The 19,258-nt window shown below is 54.0% G+C and overlaps 1 protein-coding gene across 1 annotated transcript; it reads right to left on the reverse strand.

Annotated features, from left to right (window-relative positions):
* Positions 1-812: 812 nt before the first annotated feature.
* On the reverse strand, positions 813-18,469 carry LOC102452496 (low molecular weight neuronal intermediate filament-like). Its single transcript, XM_075910766.1, has 4 exons — positions 17,671-18,469; positions 11,017-11,334; positions 9,573-9,697; positions 813-3,799 (listed from the first exon to the last, which is right to left on the reverse strand). The coding sequence occupies exons 1-4, from the start codon at positions 18,379-18,381 to the stop codon at positions 3,544-3,546; spliced, it is 1,410 nt and encodes a 469-aa protein (XP_075766881.1). The 5' UTR covers positions 18,382-18,469; the 3' UTR covers positions 813-3,543.
* Positions 18,470-19,258: the final 789 nt, after the last annotated feature.

A 19,258-nucleotide genomic window follows, 5' to 3' on the forward strand; every position in this document is an offset into this window, starting at 1 on the left:
GCTAGAGTCTTAACAGGCCCCCTGGCTGGGGTGCCCCCAACGGGCGTAAGTGCAGAGCCAGCGACTGCGCGAGTGTAAAGCCGGGTGCGCTGCCGCTGACTTCGGCAGAGCTACGTCCATCTCAGGCCATCCCGAAGGGGGCGCCCCTAGTGCCCCAGGGCAACCCTCTGCTGCAAGGCCTGCCCCCCTATGTTCTCAAACCCCACCCAAGTTCCTCCCCTTTGCCCCCTCCCTGAGCAATGTGACCGGGGGCATTAGGGGGGCCTGGTGCGGTAGCAGCAAGGATCGCTCCCGCCCCATATTCATCGTGCGGGTGGCGGACGCCAGAGCGCCCAGGGGGAGCGTTCGGTTCCCACTACCGCGGAGAAGCCATGGGCCGTGGGCCAAGAGGGTGGTGTGGCGGGGCAGGCTGCCAGGCCGCTCTGGCTCCCACCCCCTGCACAGTGACGGGGGGAGACCGCTACTGCTGCCAAGCAGGAATCTGCTGGGTTCCTTTCATCCTTAGGGTAGTTGGGGTGGCTGCCACGGGGCCCCCTGAAGTGCAGGGCCTGGGATGGCTCTCGTTGATCTACATCAGCTGACGATCTGGCCCAGCATTTCCAATGGGGGAAGAAATGAACAAACCCAAAGTACGTGCAGAACTAAAAACTCTGAAGCCAGAGACCAGAGGTAGAGTACGGACGTGCATTAACAAGAGAGTCCTAATCCCCCGCTGGTGAAAACCAACCCAGCTCCACAGCTCCAGCAATGGCTAAACACTGGGGAGCTGGGCCAGGATGTTCGGCAGAGGCGTTCACAAGCCGCAAATCACATTTTTCTTCAGACACCAACATACTGTTTATTGGGGGATTTCGGTTTTCCAGTCATTTCCCTTCTGAATAAACAAAGAACATTTCCATGGAAAAAGAGGAAAGTCACATTCAAATGATTTGAAAGGTCGTTTCATGCAAAGCGACACCTCAAACCAACACGTCACACCGATTAAAGAAAGAGTATTTGCAATAACCACTGTGGCTTATGATCCGTCTACGTTCCACTACGCACACACATACACACTCTACGCAAGGCCATGCACCTTCATTCGGCAACGGTCTAATGCGGTCAAACCAGTCGCAAAAGAACGGCGTGAAATATTTCTCTCTCATGTGCTGGTCTGAAAGGCAACATTTGCACCTGATCTACAATCGATTGAAAAATGGGGAGAAAGTTTCTCCCTATTTTTTTCCCTTCACCTGTCAAATTCTGAAATTGTCAACGTTTTGAAATTCAAGCCATTTTGGCCAGCTCTAGTCTAAAGTTTTAAGCCTACCTCAAGCTCTCTAGCAGAGCTCGTCTCCTCCGCGATTAATCACTGTCTACTCTACATTCAGAGCATCACACTAATTCTTTCTATGGAACAATTAAGTTCCTGATACAATTCTTTGTGCCCCTCTGGTACATTCGTGGGTTGGGAGGGAGAAAGACAAATAACACAGAGGTGTTAATGGAAGCATGCCTGACTGAGCTTGCAGACGGTCTCTCCGCAGGGTAGTTCCAGCAACTGAATTGCCTTAGCATCTTCGGCATTGCAGATGTTACACGTCTTCAAATTCAGTTCACAGGAACTTTTAGTGATGCAAACTGCCCAGCCATCCCACAATCCCATTTTCTAAAGAGCTATAAATCCTCTATTCATCAGGAAGGGCTCGAACGCTGCAAATTGCACGCCCTGGGCCAAATTAGCTCCACCTCAACCATAGCAAGTATACGCTTGTGGAAATCCATCTGCAAGGGCCAGGTTCTCAGGATCCTCATTTACACGGACACCCTTTTTAGCATCCCAGCGAGACCACTTATAGAGTCAGGCGCTGTTCCAGGGGAGCAAACGCATCAGAAGGTGCCGCTAAACCAGAGCTTTCCTGTCTGCTCGTCGGGCGTGGCCTTGTCTGCGCTAGAAAGGCTTTGCTGGCAGAGCTCAGCCGACCCAGCAAAGACAGAGCGAGGGCTCAGAGCGAAAGAGCCTCACGCCGAGGGAGCAGCTGAGTGTGGAGAGGAAGCCCAGCAAGGGCAGGGAATGGAAGCGACTGGCCCACCCTCTATGCCAGCCCAGTGTTGCTTCAGATTGGGGCTTCTGCCCCCATTTTAATGAACTCTTTCCTCCCCCCAAAACACAAGTGGTCCTGTGGCACCTTCGGGCCTGTCTACACTAGGAAATTATTTCGAAATGGGGGGGGGGGGGGGGGCGTTATTTCAAAATAACTCCAGAGTGTAGACCAGGGCTTAGAGACTAAGAAACATCCAGACGGTTTCCTAAGCTTTGGGGGCTCAACCCACTTCTTCAGAGGACAATGGGAAGGGGGACTGCTCAGGACACTGTCTAGACGTTTTCCGTTAGTCTCTAAGGTGCTCCAGGGCCACTCATTTTTAAAGGTTTTTTTAAAAGTTACAGACTAACAGCTCCCCCTCTGAGCCTTCTCTTCCCTCCCCAGCCAGCACCGAGGACACGAGTCTGAAAAGCCAAACAGCGTGACCTCAGCCGTATGGCGCGTGGAGAACAAAATGGCCCCCTCCCCCGGGCATCATGAGCTCGCCCGCCCCTCACATGAGAGGTCACACCGTGCATGCACAATGGGGCCCTGTGCTCACTAAGGATCACATTGGCCCCATCTGGAGATGGCGCAACCCCATGCGGGGCAGTGACTGAGTTATGGGAACCTTGGGTCCAGCTGCTGCTGAAGCACAGGGCTGCCTGGGGCTTTAGACAAACCGTTTGCACCCACTCGGTCTCACCAGGGTTCCTTGGGGTATTTCGTGTGGTTGGATGCCAGTCCTTTCAGGCAGGTGGACCAAGTCTGCCATAGTAGGATCAATAAAATCCCCCCGTCCCTGCTAGAATCCACGGGCATTTCAATATTTACTTCAGCAGGGACCCCAGCTGGGTACTGAGGGTCTAGCTCCACCAGCCAACGCCCTGTTCAGTTGAGCCTAGTCCAAGGGGAGAGCCTAGTCCAAGCAAGAAAGGGAAGTGAAGCAGCTAACAGAGCACTGGAGCATGTAGGAGCCCCGGCCACTGTTGTGCAGGGGCCTGATTCTGGTCCCACTGAAGGGACGGGCATATTTTACCGCCTTAGGCGGTGTGAACAGACTGATGACCTAGCCTGGAGAGGGCAGGGGACACACACGCACACTCACACCCCTTTGATCTATAAGCATTAGTATAGTAGCACCAACGGAGACCAAGGCCCCCTTGTGCTAGGCGCTGCACAAACACGAAGCCAGAGACAGTCCCTGCCCAGAGAAGCTTACAATCTACATAGACAAGACAGACCAGGTGAGAGGAAACTGAAGCACAGGGAGGTGAAGTGACTTGCCCAAGGTCACCAGGCAGGTCAGTGGCAGAGCTGGGAATGGAACCCAGGTCTCTGAGTCCCAGGCCAGAGCTCTAGCCACTGGGTGATGTTGCTTCTCAGTGCTACTGTAATTGGCTACATTAGGACACAATGTAATCTCGCCTCTGAGGGGCTCCTTTCCCCTGGGGGTGGAGCACAGTGCCTTCACTCCAGCTTAGTTCTTGGCTGGGGCGGTTTCTCCCTTTTCTTCTCCAGGCTGGTCTTCTGCCACAGGTTTCAGCTCCTCTGAGAGCCTGGGGTCCTTGCTGCTTTCCTGCAGGTCTCGCTTCTCCTCCTTGCGGACAGTGACCGTGCTGGTGGAGAAGGCTTTTGCGCTGGAGAAAGGGCTGGACGAGAACGTGTAGCCGAGGCCGAAGGTGCTCCCGCTGCTCACAGTGCTCAGCCGCGTTTCTTCCCCTTCCAGCAATTTCCTGTGTGTGTGCGGGGGGGGAACACACCAAAAAGGAAAAAGTTTAGTGAAGCTGCTGCTTCATGAAGGAACAGCACCTGGGGCACGCTCCCCATCGACAGCATCGGCACCGGCCTCCTCCGGGCCCGGGGATACTGATACCCTGCTCCGCCCCAGGCCCCTGCCTGATCCCTCCCATCCCTGCTTCTCCCCCTCCCTCCCAGCATCTCCTGCATGCCACCAACAGCTGATTACGGTGGGCGGGACCACGGGAGGCACTGGGAAAAGCTGATTGGTGGGGTCTCCAGCAAGCGGGAGGTGCTGGGGGAGGGGGCAGCTGGCTGCCGGTGGGTGCTAAACACCCACCGATTTTTTCCATGGGCGCTCCCAGGCTGGAGCATCATCGCTGTGGGGCATGTGTGCTGGTGGTGGATGTAGCGTGACAGGGGGCTGCCGGCACTTTGGAGGTGGCGAATACCCAAGTTTGCCCTGGACAATGCAACACTGGCTCGGCTCTTTGCCTGCATCTCCAATGGCTGTTGAGCAAGGGGAGGCCAGAGACAATGGAAGGGCGTTTCCATGAGGGGTGTCAAATCCCATGTAAATTGTTAACTGGTTGAACTATCGGTTGAGCCAGCTAACTGCTCCCCGGGCCGTGGGCGACGGGAGGGGGGCGCTGCAGCAGCTGGGCCAGGCGCCGGTTCACCGCTTCCCTTAGAAAGCATGCTGGTAAGGCAAGGCTTGCCGGTTAACCAGTTAACCCTTTTCATCCCTAATTTACATCTAAGGGTGCGTCTATACGACACCGTTATTTTGAGAACAATGCGAGTGTCTACACAGCCATTCTGTTATTTCGAAATCATTTCAAAGTAACAGGCAGCTTATTTGAAATCTATAAACCTGTTTCTGCGAGGAGTAACGCCTCTTTCGAAATAGCTATTTCGAAATAAGGTGTGTGGAGACCCACAACTGCTGCTTCGCTGGCCTCACCAGAGCCATTCGAAGTTCTTCCTCCTCATTGCCTCCTGGGGCTCTAAATGGAGATAGCGCGTCTACCTTACGGGAGCCCGCCTCGGACTAATGTTGAGGCTTCCCTGCAGTGTAGTCCTGCTATTTTGAAATAAGCTAATTTTGGATTAGCTTATTTTGGAACAGCCGGGCAGTGTATATGTAGCCTGAGGGTGTGTTTAGACTACAAGGTTTTTTTAGCTTTTGTTTTTGAAAAAAGTGTTTTCGAAAAAAACTTCACCTGCGTCTAGACTGCCGCCGTGTTCTGTCAACAGTAAAACCAAAAGAACGTGGCGGTTGTGTCGACTGTGGAAAACCTCGTTTTATGAGGAATAACGCCTTTTTTCAAAAGTGCTCTTTCAAAAAAAGACATTATAACACAAACTGTGCTTTTTCGAAGGAGAGCATCCAGACTGCTTGCTTTTTGAAAGTACTGATTGTAGTCCAGATGCTCTTTTTCGAATCAAGTGGATGAGGTAGACAAGGCTTTCTTCAGACAACTGAGAGAAGCTTCCAGATTGCAGGCCTTGGTTCTTATGGGGGACTTTAATCACCCTGACGTCTGCTGGGAGACCAATACAGCAGCGCACAGACAATGCAGGAAGTTTTTGGAGAATGTTGGGGATAACTTCTTCGTACAAGTGCTGAAGGAACCGACCAGGGGCCATGCACAGCTTGACCTGCTGCTCACAAACAGGGAGGAACTAGTAGGGGAAGTAGAGGTGGGTGACAGCCTGGGAAGCAGTGATCAGGAGATGGTAGATTTCAGGGTCCTGACCAAAGGAAGAAAGGAGAGCAGCAAAATACACACCCTGGACTTCAGAAAAGGAGACTTTGACTCCCTCAGGGTATGTCTACACTACCATCCTAGTTCGAACTAGGGTGGTTAATGTAGGCAACCGAAGCTGCAAATGAAGCCCGGGATTTAAATATCCCAGGCTTCATTTGCATTTTGCCAGGTGTTGCCATTTTTTAAGCCCTGGTAGTTCGGACTCCATGCCCGCGGCTACACGCGGCACGGAGTAGGTAGTTTGGATTAGGCTCTCTAATCCGAACTACCGGTACACCTCGTTCCACGTGCCGCGTGTAGCCGCGGGCACGGAGTCCAAACTACCAGGGCTTTAAAAATGGCGGCGCCCGGCAAGATTCAAATGAAGCCCGGGATATTTAAATCCCGGGCTTCATTTGCAACTTCGGTTGCCTACATTAACCACCCTAGTTCGAACTAGGATGGTAGTGTAGACATACCCTCAGAGAACTGATGGGCAGGATTCCCTGAGATGCTTACATGAAAGGGAAAGGAGTCCAGGAGAGCTGGCAGTATTTTAAAGATGCCTTAAAGGCACAGGAAGAAACCATCCCGATGCGCGGCAAGAAAAGCAAACATGGTAGGTGACCAGATTGGCTTACCAGGGACATCCTTGGTGAGCTTAAAAGGAAGCTTACAAGAAGTAGAAACTTGGACAAATGACTAGGGAGGGTATAAATATATTGCTCGAGAATGCAGGGGAGTTATCAGGAAGGCAAAAGCACAATTGGAATTGCAGCTAGCAAGGGATGTGAAGGATAAAAAGAAAGGTTCCTACAGGCATGGTAGCAATACGAGGGGATCAGAGAGGGTGTGGGGCCCTTACTGGATGAGGGAGGTAACCTAGTGACAGAAGTGGGGAAAGCTGACGTACTCAATGCTTTCTTTGCCTCAGTCTTCATGGACAAGGTCAGCTCCCAGACAAATGCACTAGGTAACCCAGTATGGGAAGGAGGTGGACAGCCCTTGGTGGGGAAAGAACAAGTTAGGAACTATTTAGAAAAGCTAAACATGCAAAAATCCATGGGCACAGATTTAATGCATCCGAGGATACTGAGGGAGTTGGCAAGTGTTATTGCGGAGCCTTTGGCCACTATCTTTGAAAACTCGTGGAGATGGGGAGAGATCCCAGATGACTGGAAAAAGGCAAATGTAGTGCCCATCTTTTAAAAAGGGAAGAAGGACGATCCAGGGAACTACAGACCAGTCAGCCTCACCTCAGTCCCTGGAAAAATCATGGAGGGGATACTAAAGGAAACAATTTTGAAGCACTTGGAAGAGGGGAAAGTGATCAGGAATAATCAACATGGATTCAAGGGCAAGTCGTGCCTGACCAATCTGATTAGCTTCTATGAGGAGGTAACTGGCTCTGTGGACATGGGAGTCAGTGGATGTGATATACCTTGACTTTAGCAAAGCTTTTGATACGGTCTCCCACAATATTCAATAACAATGCCAGCAAGTTAAGGGAATATGGATTGGATAAATGGACGGTAAGATGGATAGAAAGCTGGCTAGACTGTCGGGCCAACAGGTAGCAATCAATGGCTTGATGTCAGATTGGTGGTCAGTTTCTAGCAGAGTGCCCCAAGGATCTGTTCTTGAACCGGTTTTGTTCAACATCTTTATTAATGAGCTGGATGCGGGGATGGATTGCACCCTCAGCAAGTTTGCAGATGACACTAAGCTAGGGGGAGAGATAGATACGCTGGAGGGCAGAGATAGGGTCCAGAGTGACCTGGCCAGATTAGAGGATTGGGCCAAAAAAAACCTGATGAGGTTCAACAAGGACAAGTGCAGAGTCCTGCACTTGGGACAGAGGAATCCCAAACATTGTTACAGGCTGCGGACTGAATGGCTAAGTAGCAGTTTAGCAGAAAAGGCCCTGGGGATTACAGTGGATGAGAAGCTGGATATGAGTCAGCAGTGTGTCCTTGCAGCCAAGAAGGTTAATGGCATATTGGGGTGCATTAGGAGCAGCATTGCCAGCTGATCTAGATAAGTGATTATTCCCCTTTATTTGGCCCTGGTGAGGCCACATCTGAAATATTGTGTCCAGTTCTGGGCCCCCCACTATAGAAAGGATGTGGACGCATTGGAGAGGGTCCAGCGGAGGGTGACCAAAATGATTAGGGGGCTGGAGCGCATGACCTATGAGGAGAGACTGAGGGTATGTCTACACTACCCCGCTAGTTCGAACTAGCGGGGTAATGTATGCATACCGCACTTGCTAATGAAGCCCGGGATTTGAATTTCCCGGGCTTCATTAGCATAAGCGGGGAGCCACCATTTTTAAATCCCCGCTGCTTCGAACCCCGTGCAGCGCAGCTACACGGGGCTCGAACTAGGTAGTTCGGACTAGGGTGCCTATTCCGAACTACCGGTACACCTCGTTTCACGAGGAGTAACGGTAGTTCGGAGTAGGAACCTAGTCCGAACTACCTAGTTCGAGCCCCGTGTAGCCGCACTGCACGGGGTTCGAAGCAGCGGGGATTTAAAAATGGCGGCTCCCCGCTTATGCTAATGAAGCCCGGGAAATTCAAATCCCGGGCTTCATTAGCAAGTGCGGTATGCATACATTACCCCGCTAGTTCGAACTAGCGGGGTAGTGTAGACATACCCTGAGGGATTTGCGTTTGTTTAGTCTGCAGAAGAGAAGAGTGAGGGGGGATTTGAGAGCAGCCTTCAACTTCCTGAAGGGAGGTTCCAAAGAGGCTGGAGAGAGGCTGTTCTCAGTAGTGACAGATGGCAGAACAAGGAGCAATGGGCTCAAGTTGTGGTGGGAGGTCTAGGTTGGATATTAGGAAAAACCATTTCCCTAAGAGGGTGGGGAAGCACTGGGCTGGGTTCCCTAGGGAGGGGATGGAATCTCCATCCCCAGAGGTTTTTAAGTCCCGGCTTGACAAAGCCCTGGCTGGGTTGATTTAGTTGGGATTGGTCCTGCCTGCGGCAGGGGGCTGGACTCGATGACCGCCTGAGGTCTCTTCCAGCTCTAGGATTCTAATCATTTCTAGGCTGTTCTCTGCCTGGTGCGAGACAGAGGATCAGACTTGATCGGGGTGAGCAATCATTTTTGAAGAGGTCATGGGCAGTCCCAGAAGGGGCGGGGCCTCAGATGAAAGGGGCGGGGCCTTTAGATAGAAGCAGCTCAAAGGGCTTGTGCTTCCCCTGCAGCTCCTGGATATCACATGCGAGCCCTTCAGTTCCTGCTAGTTAAAGGGCTCGCAGCTTCCGGCCTCGCTGCTAGCACGTTGCCTGGGAGCCGGGGACACACCAGCCCTTCCAACGGCTTCTCTTCAAAGGGCTCGCGCTGTCCCTGGACCTGTTGCCAGCCTGACAGGCGCAGGGGAAGCACGAGCTCTTTAAATAGAAGCAGTTGGAAGGGGTGCTCACGTGTCCCGAGCTCCCAGGCAACGTCCTAAGGGGTGGGGCCTGGAACAGCCACACGGGCCAGATCAAAGCCTTAGGCCGGCCAGATGTGGCCCACCCCTGGCTTAGGTGATCATGGCACGGTGGGGAAAAAAAGACTTTTGACCTAATCTAGCCCTGAGCGGAACCTGGAGATCTGGTGCAATAAATCTACATTCCTCATTCCAGACAGGGGGATTGCGCACGTGGATCACACACATGGATCGCTACACAAGCTTATGGAACATCTAGGGCAGCGTTCCCTGCAGGCCGTGCACTTGTGCAGCCCCTCAGGAGAGATTCCGAGGCCACCCAGCTGATTAGCAGAGTGCCCACAGCTAGGTTTTGTTTCTACTGGTGGTGCACATTGGCATGTGCCTTGGTGCACACAGAAAAAATTATTCTGTACGTGGCCGGAAAAAAATCTGCAGATGCATGGAAAAAGATTAGAGGGCCCATTGATGCAGGGTACAGTGTTCCAGTTATCTGGTTCTCTGCACAGAGAGGCGTGAGGGCCAGCATCGAACAGCACCAAGTGATAAGGGAAAAAGGCCTCTGGGTATCGTTTTACCTGTATGCAGCTATTTCAATATCCAGGGCCATCTTCACATTCAGCAGGTCTTGATACTCTCGGAGGTGACGAGCCATCTCTCCCTTGGTTGTCCTAAGAGCATTTTCAAGCTGGTTGATGGTCTCCTGCAAAGCATGAAGTGCAAGGGAGAATCAGGTCAGCGGTTCCCTCTCATTTGGGTTTAGCGCCCCTCCCTCCGACACACTGTTCAAACAGGCCTCGTGAGGAGGTATCAGTGTGGTCCACCAGATTAGGGTGCTGGACTGGGGCGCAGACGGGACTGCATTTCTATACCTGGCCACGCCACTGACTTCCCGTTTGACCAGGGCAAGTCATTTCACCTTTTTCCCCTCCCACCTCTGCCTTGTTTATTTCAACTGCAGTCTCCACAGAGCAGGGACGGGGTTTACACAGCGCACACCCCCGTCTCAGTAGCAATCTGATGCATTTACGGATATGACCAAACTTTCGTTTGGGAGGGTCCCTTCCCCAGCACCTCAGACGTTTGCTGTTCTAGCAAGTGAGCTCTGCATCTCCCCAAAGGAGCTCCTGGGATTATTAATTGTTCTGTCCCTAATCCGTCAAAATAGACTAATCAGATCCCGGGTTCTAATGCTGGCTCAGCCTGATCTTGGGCAAGTCGCTTAGATCTGGGGTTGACAGATTCCGCTGGTTTCTGTCAATGTCATTTTTTGCTGATTGCACCCAGCATTGACTGAGAGCCGTGAGCTCCCTCTCCATTCACCCCAAGCGCTGCTAGGTTCAATCGGCACAGCCTGCACATTCTAGCTCCGCCAGAGCAGTGAGAAAGTTGCCCTACCCCGAGAGACCATCTCGGTTATGACAATCTTGCGGCCCGCTCATGGGCCCCACTCCCTAGCCCAGGTTGCCCATCGCTGATCTACAGTTTCCAAAGACTCCAACAATTTGGGAGGTCACCATTTGTGTAAGTCCAACTTGAGACTTTTTGGCCCGATATTCAAAAGTCCCATTGACTGCAATTGGAATTCAAGGTGCCCAGCACCTCGGGAAATCACACCCAAAACCAGAGGCATCCAAAGATGAAGAGATGCTTTGTGCCTCAGTTTCCCAAGCTGAGCAGTGGGGCTAATACTGACAGTCGCCACCAGCAGGGGCTGAAGGGCAGGTAGGGGATGAATGTTTTCAAAGGGCTTGAAGAGAACAGGCGAGCGATATTACAGAAAGGCTACAGTCATTCGTCTCTTCCACCAGGCAGTGCCAGGTGTGCTAAGAACATCCCTCCGCTTTGCAAGGCCTGTCTTCTTCCCACTGCAAACTTACCCGAAAGCGCAGCCTGCACAAGTGATCGAGAGAAAGCCCCGGAGAATCTTTGCTAGATGCCATCTGGCTTTTCGCCACTGCTGTGTAGGGCTGAGCCTAGAAATGACAAGGACCCCGGGGTCTGTGGGCAAGTGTCACCTACCTGCAGGTTCTGGATCTCCCCGCTGCTCCTCTCTTCTGCTTCCTGCAGCTGCCTCTCCAGCGACTCGTTGGCACTCCTCAGCGCCTCGATCTCGATGTTGCGGGCCTGCAGCTGGCGCCGGTACTCTGTGATCTCCTCCTTGGCCTGGCGGATGCTGTCGTTGCTGCGCGCCGCCTCCTCGGTGAAGTTGGCAAACTTGGATTTGTACCACTCCTCGGCCGACTGCTGGTTGCGGGCAGAGAGGACCTCGTACTGCATGCGGATCTCCTTCAAGGCGGCTGTGAGGTCAGGCTTGCTCATGTCCAGCTCCACCGAGACCTGGCCGGGGACCCCACCACACGCAAACATGAATCGCAGGGAAATGGCTGGGAATACAAAGGCACTGAAGCTGCTCGGTGCCGTTGCCTGCCACGGTAGGCGGCAAGCCCTGAATGATGGCTCAGACCCTCCCCCTTCTCCTGCCGAAGGAGGCGGAGGGCTCCGGACACAGTGGAACAGCTGAGTGTGCATGGAGCAAGCTGGAGGACAAAGGGCTCCCAGGTGGAGAACGTCCCTCTTGGGAGCCCAGCACCCCGGGGTCCCACTACAGAGGCTCTTGGAGTTAAGGAAAAGGCAGAAGTGGGGTCAGAGGATTTAGTGCCACATGGCTCTTCTCCCCCCAGGCATGAAAGGCCCTGGAGCTCATCTGTCCTGGGATGGCCTGGAGGCAGGGGGAGAAGTCACTTGCCCCCCACAGCTGGCCAAATGATTCAGATACTCGGAGCAGGAATAAGTCCTAACGAACTGGACTGATGGACAGGGAGTGGGCACCCACCAGTGCATGGCAGAATGTCCCCTACCTGGAACATCGCTGGCCCCCACCTCCACAGGCATGCTACGGCAGAACTTTAAAATACAAATGATAGGGGACCAGACTCTTAGCTGGGGTAAATCTGTCGAGCCCCACCAAATCCAATGGAGCTATGTGAGTTTATACCAGCTGACCGCCTGCCCCAGTTCTGTGCCTATATAATCATGGCAAGTAAATATGTGGCAGAAAGACAGATCAGACAGGCAAAAAGACCATTGGTGGATGGATATAAATAGACAGCAGCATTAGACAGACATTCTTCATAGGTGTATTTGTGCGTAGAGAAAAAGAGGGATGTATGTGTATGGAGAGAGAGAGACAGACAGACAGACAGGGGTATGTGGATGGATGGATGGATGGATGGGGATGTTAAACGTCAGTATCCCAGCAATTACTAGGTTTCACATGGCCGTTAACCTGGGCTCAAAGGAATGCATCAGAGAAGCAGAGACTGACAAGTCCAGCATTATTTTTAGACATGCCACAGAGAGGTGCAGGACTGGTGAGCAAAATAGCTTAATTGAACGTCCTTCTGCATCCTCCACCCGGCAGTCCTAGGTGATTCTGTATTGCTGCCATAGCCCCATCCCAGAGTGAAGGGACTCACTTAAAGTGCCCAGTGTTTCTGCCAAATTCTGTACAGCTCTGCCTGCAGTCAGAGTTACAGCTACGATTTTGTCAGGGGTATTTTGAGTAAAAGGCACGGACAGGCCACAGGCAATAAATAAAAATTCACAGGAGCCGGTGATGGGTCTCAGATTTTCACTAAAAATATCCCAGGCAAAAAGGGGAAGTGGGCTTGGCTCGGCACCCTCTGATGCTGGGTTTCAGGGTCCCCCGCTGCTATGGTGAGTGGGAAATCTGAGGTCCTCTGCTGTCTCCAGGGGAGGGGCTGCTGTAGGGTTCCTTTGGCCTCCTACAGCTGGGAGATCTGGGGGATCCCCCCACTGTAGCTGGGGGCTACAGGGTCCCTCTGCTGCCCACCATGGCTGGGGAGCTGCAGGATTCCCCTCCACCAGGGTGGGGCTAGGAGTGGGGGTGGGGGGCCAGCTGTCAGCTCCAGCCCCGGGGTAGAAAATGTCAGGAGGGTCAATGGAAGTCGCAGCTTCTGTGATTTCTGTGACTTCCGTGCCACGCCTCTGTCATAGCTCCGTGGTTCTCAACTGGTGGTCCATGGACCACCAGTGACCATGGTGACTTTTTCAGTGGTCCACAGGAACATTGTCCAAAGTCACACGGCGTGACTACCAGACAAATTTGGGGTCAGCATGACCGGGAGTTACCCAAATCTGTCAGCACACGCAGTCCGATTTCTTTTGCTATTTGCTTCAGCTTATATGCGTGAGACTGGATTTTCGTGTTTGTTGCATGTTAAGGCCAAACAGAAGAATCGGTTTGCAGTGGAAAGTGATATTCGTTGTGCATTAGAATGTACTACTCCAAACATTGAAAAGCTTGTCAGTGAGAAGAGAATCCAAAACTCTGTTAAGAAATAAATTTCAAACCAAATGTTCATTGTCTCAAAATGAAAAATGTCTTTTATCGTGTCTCAAAAAGGAGGTGGTCCACGAAAATTTTTTGATTGGCCTCTTGGTCTGTGGACTGAAACGCGTTAAGAACCACTGAATCCAGCCTTAGTGGAAGATGATGCAACTCCCAGGCTGAAGGGGTCTCGTGATGCTGGCTTGTTCCTGCAGCCTGCTTCTGACCTAGCAAAGCATTAAAACATGTCCATGGCTGCAAGTCGCACCATCAGCGAGGGGCTGTCAGCCACTGTCAGGGAACAAGCGGACAAAGCCAGCAAGCGGGAGCAAAGCAGATGATTCTGAGTTCTAGGTTTAACTCTGACAATACGACAAGGAGTCCTGTGGCACCTTAAAGACTAACACATTTATTAGAGCAGAAGCTTGTGTGGGCTGCTGCAGAGGTTTTCTCGTTGTTTTTGCTGAAACAGGCTAATGTGGCTACCCCTCTGAAATCTGACAACACCGTGCAAAATTCATTACTGTCACCATCAGCAGTCAAATTCCCCTGTTACACTCATAGCCATACCCCCCTTGCTCTGCCCCTCTAAAGTCTATATGTAGTATAATCACAATTATACCTATGTGTTCCGGTGTGCTAGGTGCTGTACATACAAGGACTGAAATAATCCCTATGCCTAACAGTTAATGATCTAGACAAAGAATGGGAGAGTACCATCCTGAGATTTACAGACAGGAAACTGGGGCAGGCTCAGCAATTTGCCACAGTCACACAAGAAATTTGTAGCAGACCTCATCTCAAAGCCCAATCTCGGGAGTCAGCCATAAGGCCAATCTTCATTAGCCAAAGCTTTGGTCATCTGAATTTTTTCTCGCAACATCTCAGGGAAAACCCATGGTGGATGGGTGAGGCCCAAGAATGGGAATAGGGCAAACACAGCACCTGTTGTTAAGAAGAGCAATAAAGAACACTCTGGGAATTATAGACCAGTGAGCCTAACTAATACTGGGAAAGATGCCAGAACAAATCCTTAAACTACCAATTTGTGAGCATCTAGAGGATAATAGGGTTGTAAAGACCAGCCAGCACAGATTTGTCAAGAACAAATCATGTTAGACAACATAGTTTCCTTCTCTAGGTTACTGGCTTAGCAGGTGGGGGAAAGGAGTAAATGTGATAGATCTTGATTTTTCTAAGGCTTTTGACAGTCCCATCTGACATTCTCATACACAAACTAGGGAAATAGAGTCTAGATGAAATTACTAGAAGGTGGGTGCACAACTTGTTGTAAGACCCTACTCAAAGAATATTTATCAATGGGTCACTGTCAAACCGGGTCCACAAGGCCAGTCATGAGTCTGGCATTAATATTTTTATTAATGACTTGCATAATGAAATGGGGAATGTGCTTATAAAATGTTCAGATGACACCCAGCTGGGAGGGGTTGTAAGCACTTTGGAGGACAGGATGAGAATTCAAAATGACCATGAATTGGTCTGAAATCAACAAGATGAAATTCTATAAAGAAAAATGTAAAGAACTATTCTTAGGAAGGAAATAAATCCACTGCAAAGGGAAGTAAGGGGAATAACTGGGTGGTGGCAGTACTGCTGAACATGGCCTAGGGTTTGTAGTGGATCACAAATTGAGCAGGAGTCAGTGGCATGATGCAGCTGCAAAAGAGACTAATATAATTCTGGGATGCGTTAACTGGAGCATCGCATGTAAGACACTGGTAACTGTCTTGTTCCAGTGAGCCCAGTGAACCTCAGGAGTGCTGTGTTTGGCACCTAGAATTTGACATTAGGAAAGATGTGCGTCAATTGGAGACTGCCCAGAGGACAGCAACAATAGGATCATAAGTTTAGAAAATCTGAGCCAAGTTTAAAAAATGGCCAGGCTCAGTCTTGAGAAAAGACGACTGAAGGGGAAATCTGATAATCTTCAAATATGTTAAGAGCTGTTATGAAGAGGATGTGTCCCAATGTGCTAGGTGCTGTAAATACAAAAGTTCGGAAAAGCTTTCTAACTGTAAGAGTAGTTAAGCCCTGGAATAGTATTCGGAGGAGGTTGTGGAAGCCCCATCTCTGGCTTTAAGGACTCATGGCTCCCAGAAACAGGGGCACTTAGGGGGCTCTGCATGCTGTTCCCACCCCAAGCATGGGCTCTGCAGCTCCCATTGGCTAGAAACTGCAGCCAATGGGAGCTGTGGGGATGGCAACTGCAGTGCACAGAACTGCCTGGCTGCACCTCTGCATGGGAGCTGGAATGAGGACATGTGTCTGGGAGCTGCTGGAGGTAAGTGCTGCTTGAAGCCTGCACCCCTGAACCCCTCCCCCAGCACCCCTTCTCTCTGCCTCAGCCCTGATCCTCCTGAACCTCCCCATCCCAGCCTGAAGCACCCCCCTGCATCCTATCCACTCCTCCCCAGCCTGACCCCAGAGCCCGCACCCCAGCTGGAACCCCCACCCCCTGCATCCCAATACCCAAGTTGTGAACATCCCTGGCCTGCCATACAATTTCCACCCTGAACAAGTCTGCCCACCCCCTTGGTTCTGCCTTGACCTCTGGGCCAGGTGACTCCCCTGCTTCCTTCCAGCTACATTTTGAGGACTCTAGCTGGAGACTCAAGGCTGCATTACAATTCCTCAGCACCAGCTATTGATTCCAAAGCCCAGGAGAGTCCTCTGCTCCATCAATAATGCAGCTGCACCAGTGAAGTCCCTTCCCTAACCTGCTTTGTGCTTGTCCTTGTGGATTGGGTATTTTCAGACCTTCCCAGGCACTTTAACATTTGTCGGACAACGCCCTGCAACCGTGGACATCAGTGAAGCCTGCCTGACAAATGACGAATGGTCCCGGAGCTGCCCATCAACCGGCACAGCACAAGCTCATTGCGGTACCGGCTGTTCTCATGCACTGCCGACCAATTTACTTGTTCTAGCTACTTTTTGCACTAAGAATCTGATTGTTTTCCTCCCCGCATGGAAAGAAATAGTCCCACCACTTCACTGGAAACCTAGCCAGGTGAATGAAGCCAAGCCGGGACTTTCCTTCTTTTCTAAGCTTCCATTTTTCCTTTGTACTAGCACATGCGTGGGCACAAGAGATTGGCATTGTGAGCGCTGTGCTTGCCCTGGTAGGGACGCCGGGCACGCGGTACCTACCGTACCAGTGAGGCCTCAGCCGGCTTTGATAAGGGTGTCATCAATGCAATTTGCTGAGGGGTCACAGAACTGGCTCAGAGACCAGATCTCAAGGCCATGGAGGTGAGGGGCTCCAGCCAACCTGCCCAACGCTCTGGGGTCAGAAAAGCAGCCTATGGAAATACCCCCTTGGCCGTTCAGTATGAAGGAGGAGAAGAGGGGACGAGCCAGCACACGAAGCCTTTGCAGCCTGGGGCTCTGAGGCCAGGAGCCAGCCAAATGTCTGCCTGAGCACAGCCAAGCTGCCAGTGAGCTCCGGCGGAGACGCTTTGGATGCGGGATCTCTCCATTCAGCATCGGCGAGAGGAGAGGAGAGGAGAGGAGTGTAAGGAACACCCACCATCGGCCCAGCCTATGGATGGATAAAAATTGGGGGCTGGGGTACGATGGACCCACCACATTTGCACACAGAAAGGGGGCGGATGTGCGAGACAGAGACCCCCCCTCCCCCGTGTTGTGCCTGGGTGCCACGCCCTGTCCACCCAGCACAGAGAAGCGGAGTGATGGGGGCGAATAACACATCGCGTCCAGCACAGAGAAGATGTGGAGGGGGGGGAGGGGAGGGAGAATGCCGCACCCTTGGCGGTGCGATGCGCCACACCGGGCACACCATTCCGGGCATCTTGCGGGGAGGGGAGCTCCGGGACGCGGGGCGCGGGGAGATCAGAACACTGCGCAGGGCAGGAGGGGAGCGCAGCAGCGCTGGTCCGGGAGATACAGAACAGGGAGCGCAGGGCTGGATGTGGGCGGAGAGGAGCGCGGCGCAAGGCTGGGAAAGGGTCCAGACGAGGGGAGCGCAACGCGGAACAGGGCGGCGCATGGAGCTGAGCAGGGGCGCTGGGAAGGGGAGCGTCGCGCGGGGCAGGGGCGCAGGGGGTGGAGAGCAGCGCGGGGCAGGGGCGCAGGGAGGGGAGCGCAGCGCGGGGCAGGGGCGCAGGGAGGGGAGCGCAGCGCGGGGCAGGGGCGCAGGGAGGGAAGCGCAGCGCGGGGCAGGGGCGCAGGGAGGGAAGCGCAGCGCGGGGCAGGGGCGCAGGGAGGGGAGCGCAGCGCGGGGCAGGGGCGCAGGGAGGGGAGCGCAGGGGACAGGGAGACGCCGTGCAAGGGGCCGGTACCTGCGCATCCTGCAGCGAGGCTTGTAGCTCCGCCACCTCTTCGTCGTGCACCTTCCTGAGGAAGGCGATCTCGTCCAGCAGCGACTCCACTTTCTTCTCCAGCTCCAGGCGGGCCAGCGTAGCGTGGTCCACGTCTTTCCTGTACTCGCGCAGGGCCAGCTCGGCCTCCTCCCGCCGCCGCGCCTCCTCCTGGCTCTGCTCCCGCAGGCGCTGCAGCCCCTGCGCCAGCTGCTGGCTCTCCAGCTGCGCCTCGTCCCGCTCGTGCCGCAGCTCCTCCACCTTGGAGCGCAGCTCGCGGATCTCCTGCTCGTAGAGCTGCTGCAGGCGGGAGGGCTCCGCCTGGCGCTGGCGCAGCAGGGCCGCCTCGGCCTCCAGCAGCCGGTTGTGCTGCTCCAGCTGATGCACCTTCTCGATGTAGGTCACGAAGCGGTCGTTCAGCCCCTGCAGTTGCTCCTTCTCGTTGGTGCGCACGATTTTCAGCTCGTTGCTCACCGCGCTGGACTGGGACAGCAGGTCCAGGTGGTCCAGCGAGCCGGGCGCGGGCAGCTTGCGGTAGGAGGGGGCGTAGGACTCTCGGGCATGGTGGGCGCGGTAGCCAGCGGCCCGGGGAGCGGCCGAGCTGCTGTAGACCCGGGAGGAGAGGCGAGAGGTCTCCCCGAAGAGCTTCTTGTAGGAGGAGGCTGGGTAGAGCAGGTCGCTGCCGTAGCTCATGGTGGGAGGCAGGGACAGGACGAAGCTGGGTCTGCGATGCACAGAAGGGGTGGGGGGACAATGCGCCCGGCGCTCCCCTTTTATAGCCCTGCAAGCGCCAATCCGCTTCCTCCTGCCGGTGGAAATGAACAAGGCCCAGCCAATTGGAAACGCGCCTGGCAGGGAGGGGGCTGCGAGGGGGGGCTCCGGGGCGCCTGAGATTCGCCTTATCAGCACGCGCTGGCTACAGCTGGGACCTGCCCGCCAATCAGCGTGTCGCTCGCCAGGACGGACTGGGAGGGGGCGCCTCGGCCGGTGGCCCCAGGGGGCTGCAGTCTCGGAGCAAGCCTCAGACAGGAGGGGGGGGGGCGGAGAGCAGCGGCCAGGCCGGGTCAGACCCAAGGTCCATCCAGACCAGGCAGTGGCCAAGGGCAGGGAAGGAGCAGACCAGTAGCCATCCCCTGCCTGCGGGAGGAAGGGCCGCCAGGCCTGGGCGGGAGGCTGCGGGGAAGCCAGGGGGCTGGGGGCTCCCCCGGGGTTGCTAGAGGCAGCAGCAAGCGCCCAGGCAGGCAGAGCCCTGGAGAAAGGAGCAGCGGGGAGACGGGGCAGAGCGGGCGGGGAACATTTCCTCCCTGAGGCTGCGAATGGGACAGGAGGGCTCAGAAGAGGGGACACGGATCCCCCCCCCCCCCCCGCAACAAATCTCTGCCCTGTCACTGTCGTGGCCCAAGATTTCCAAACAGCTGGTGCCGCGGAGGGCGGATCCGCCTCTGGCTGCCCTAGCAGGGCCCGCGGGGGGCAGGGCGCATCGCCCCTCGGAGCCAGGCCCTGTTATTGGGGCCTCCTCTGGGCCACCGCGCTCCAGAGGCGAGCGAAAGGACCCGCCACATGACACGCA

The sequence above is a fragment of the Pelodiscus sinensis genome, chromosome 28 (genome assembly GCF_049634645.1).
Source record: "Pelodiscus sinensis isolate JC-2024 chromosome 28, ASM4963464v1, whole genome shotgun sequence".
NCBI lineage: Eukaryota > Metazoa > Chordata > Testudines > Trionychidae > Pelodiscus > Pelodiscus sinensis.

Bases quoted from the DNA above. Each gene is read 5' to 3' on its own strand.
- LOC102452496 (XM_075910766.1), bottom strand. From the start codon at position 18,381: ATGAGCTACGGCAGCGACCTGCTCTACCCAGCCTCCTCCTACAAGAAG. The intron at 11,335-17,670 runs GTACCGGCCCCT...GTCCCCGGCCAG, and splicing joins CCTCGCTGCAGGATGCGCAG to GTCTCGGTGGAGCTGGACAT. The intron at 9,698-11,016 runs GTAGGTGACACT...CATGCTTTGCAG, and splicing joins GGGAGATCCAGAACCTGCAG to GAGACCATCAACCAGCTTGA.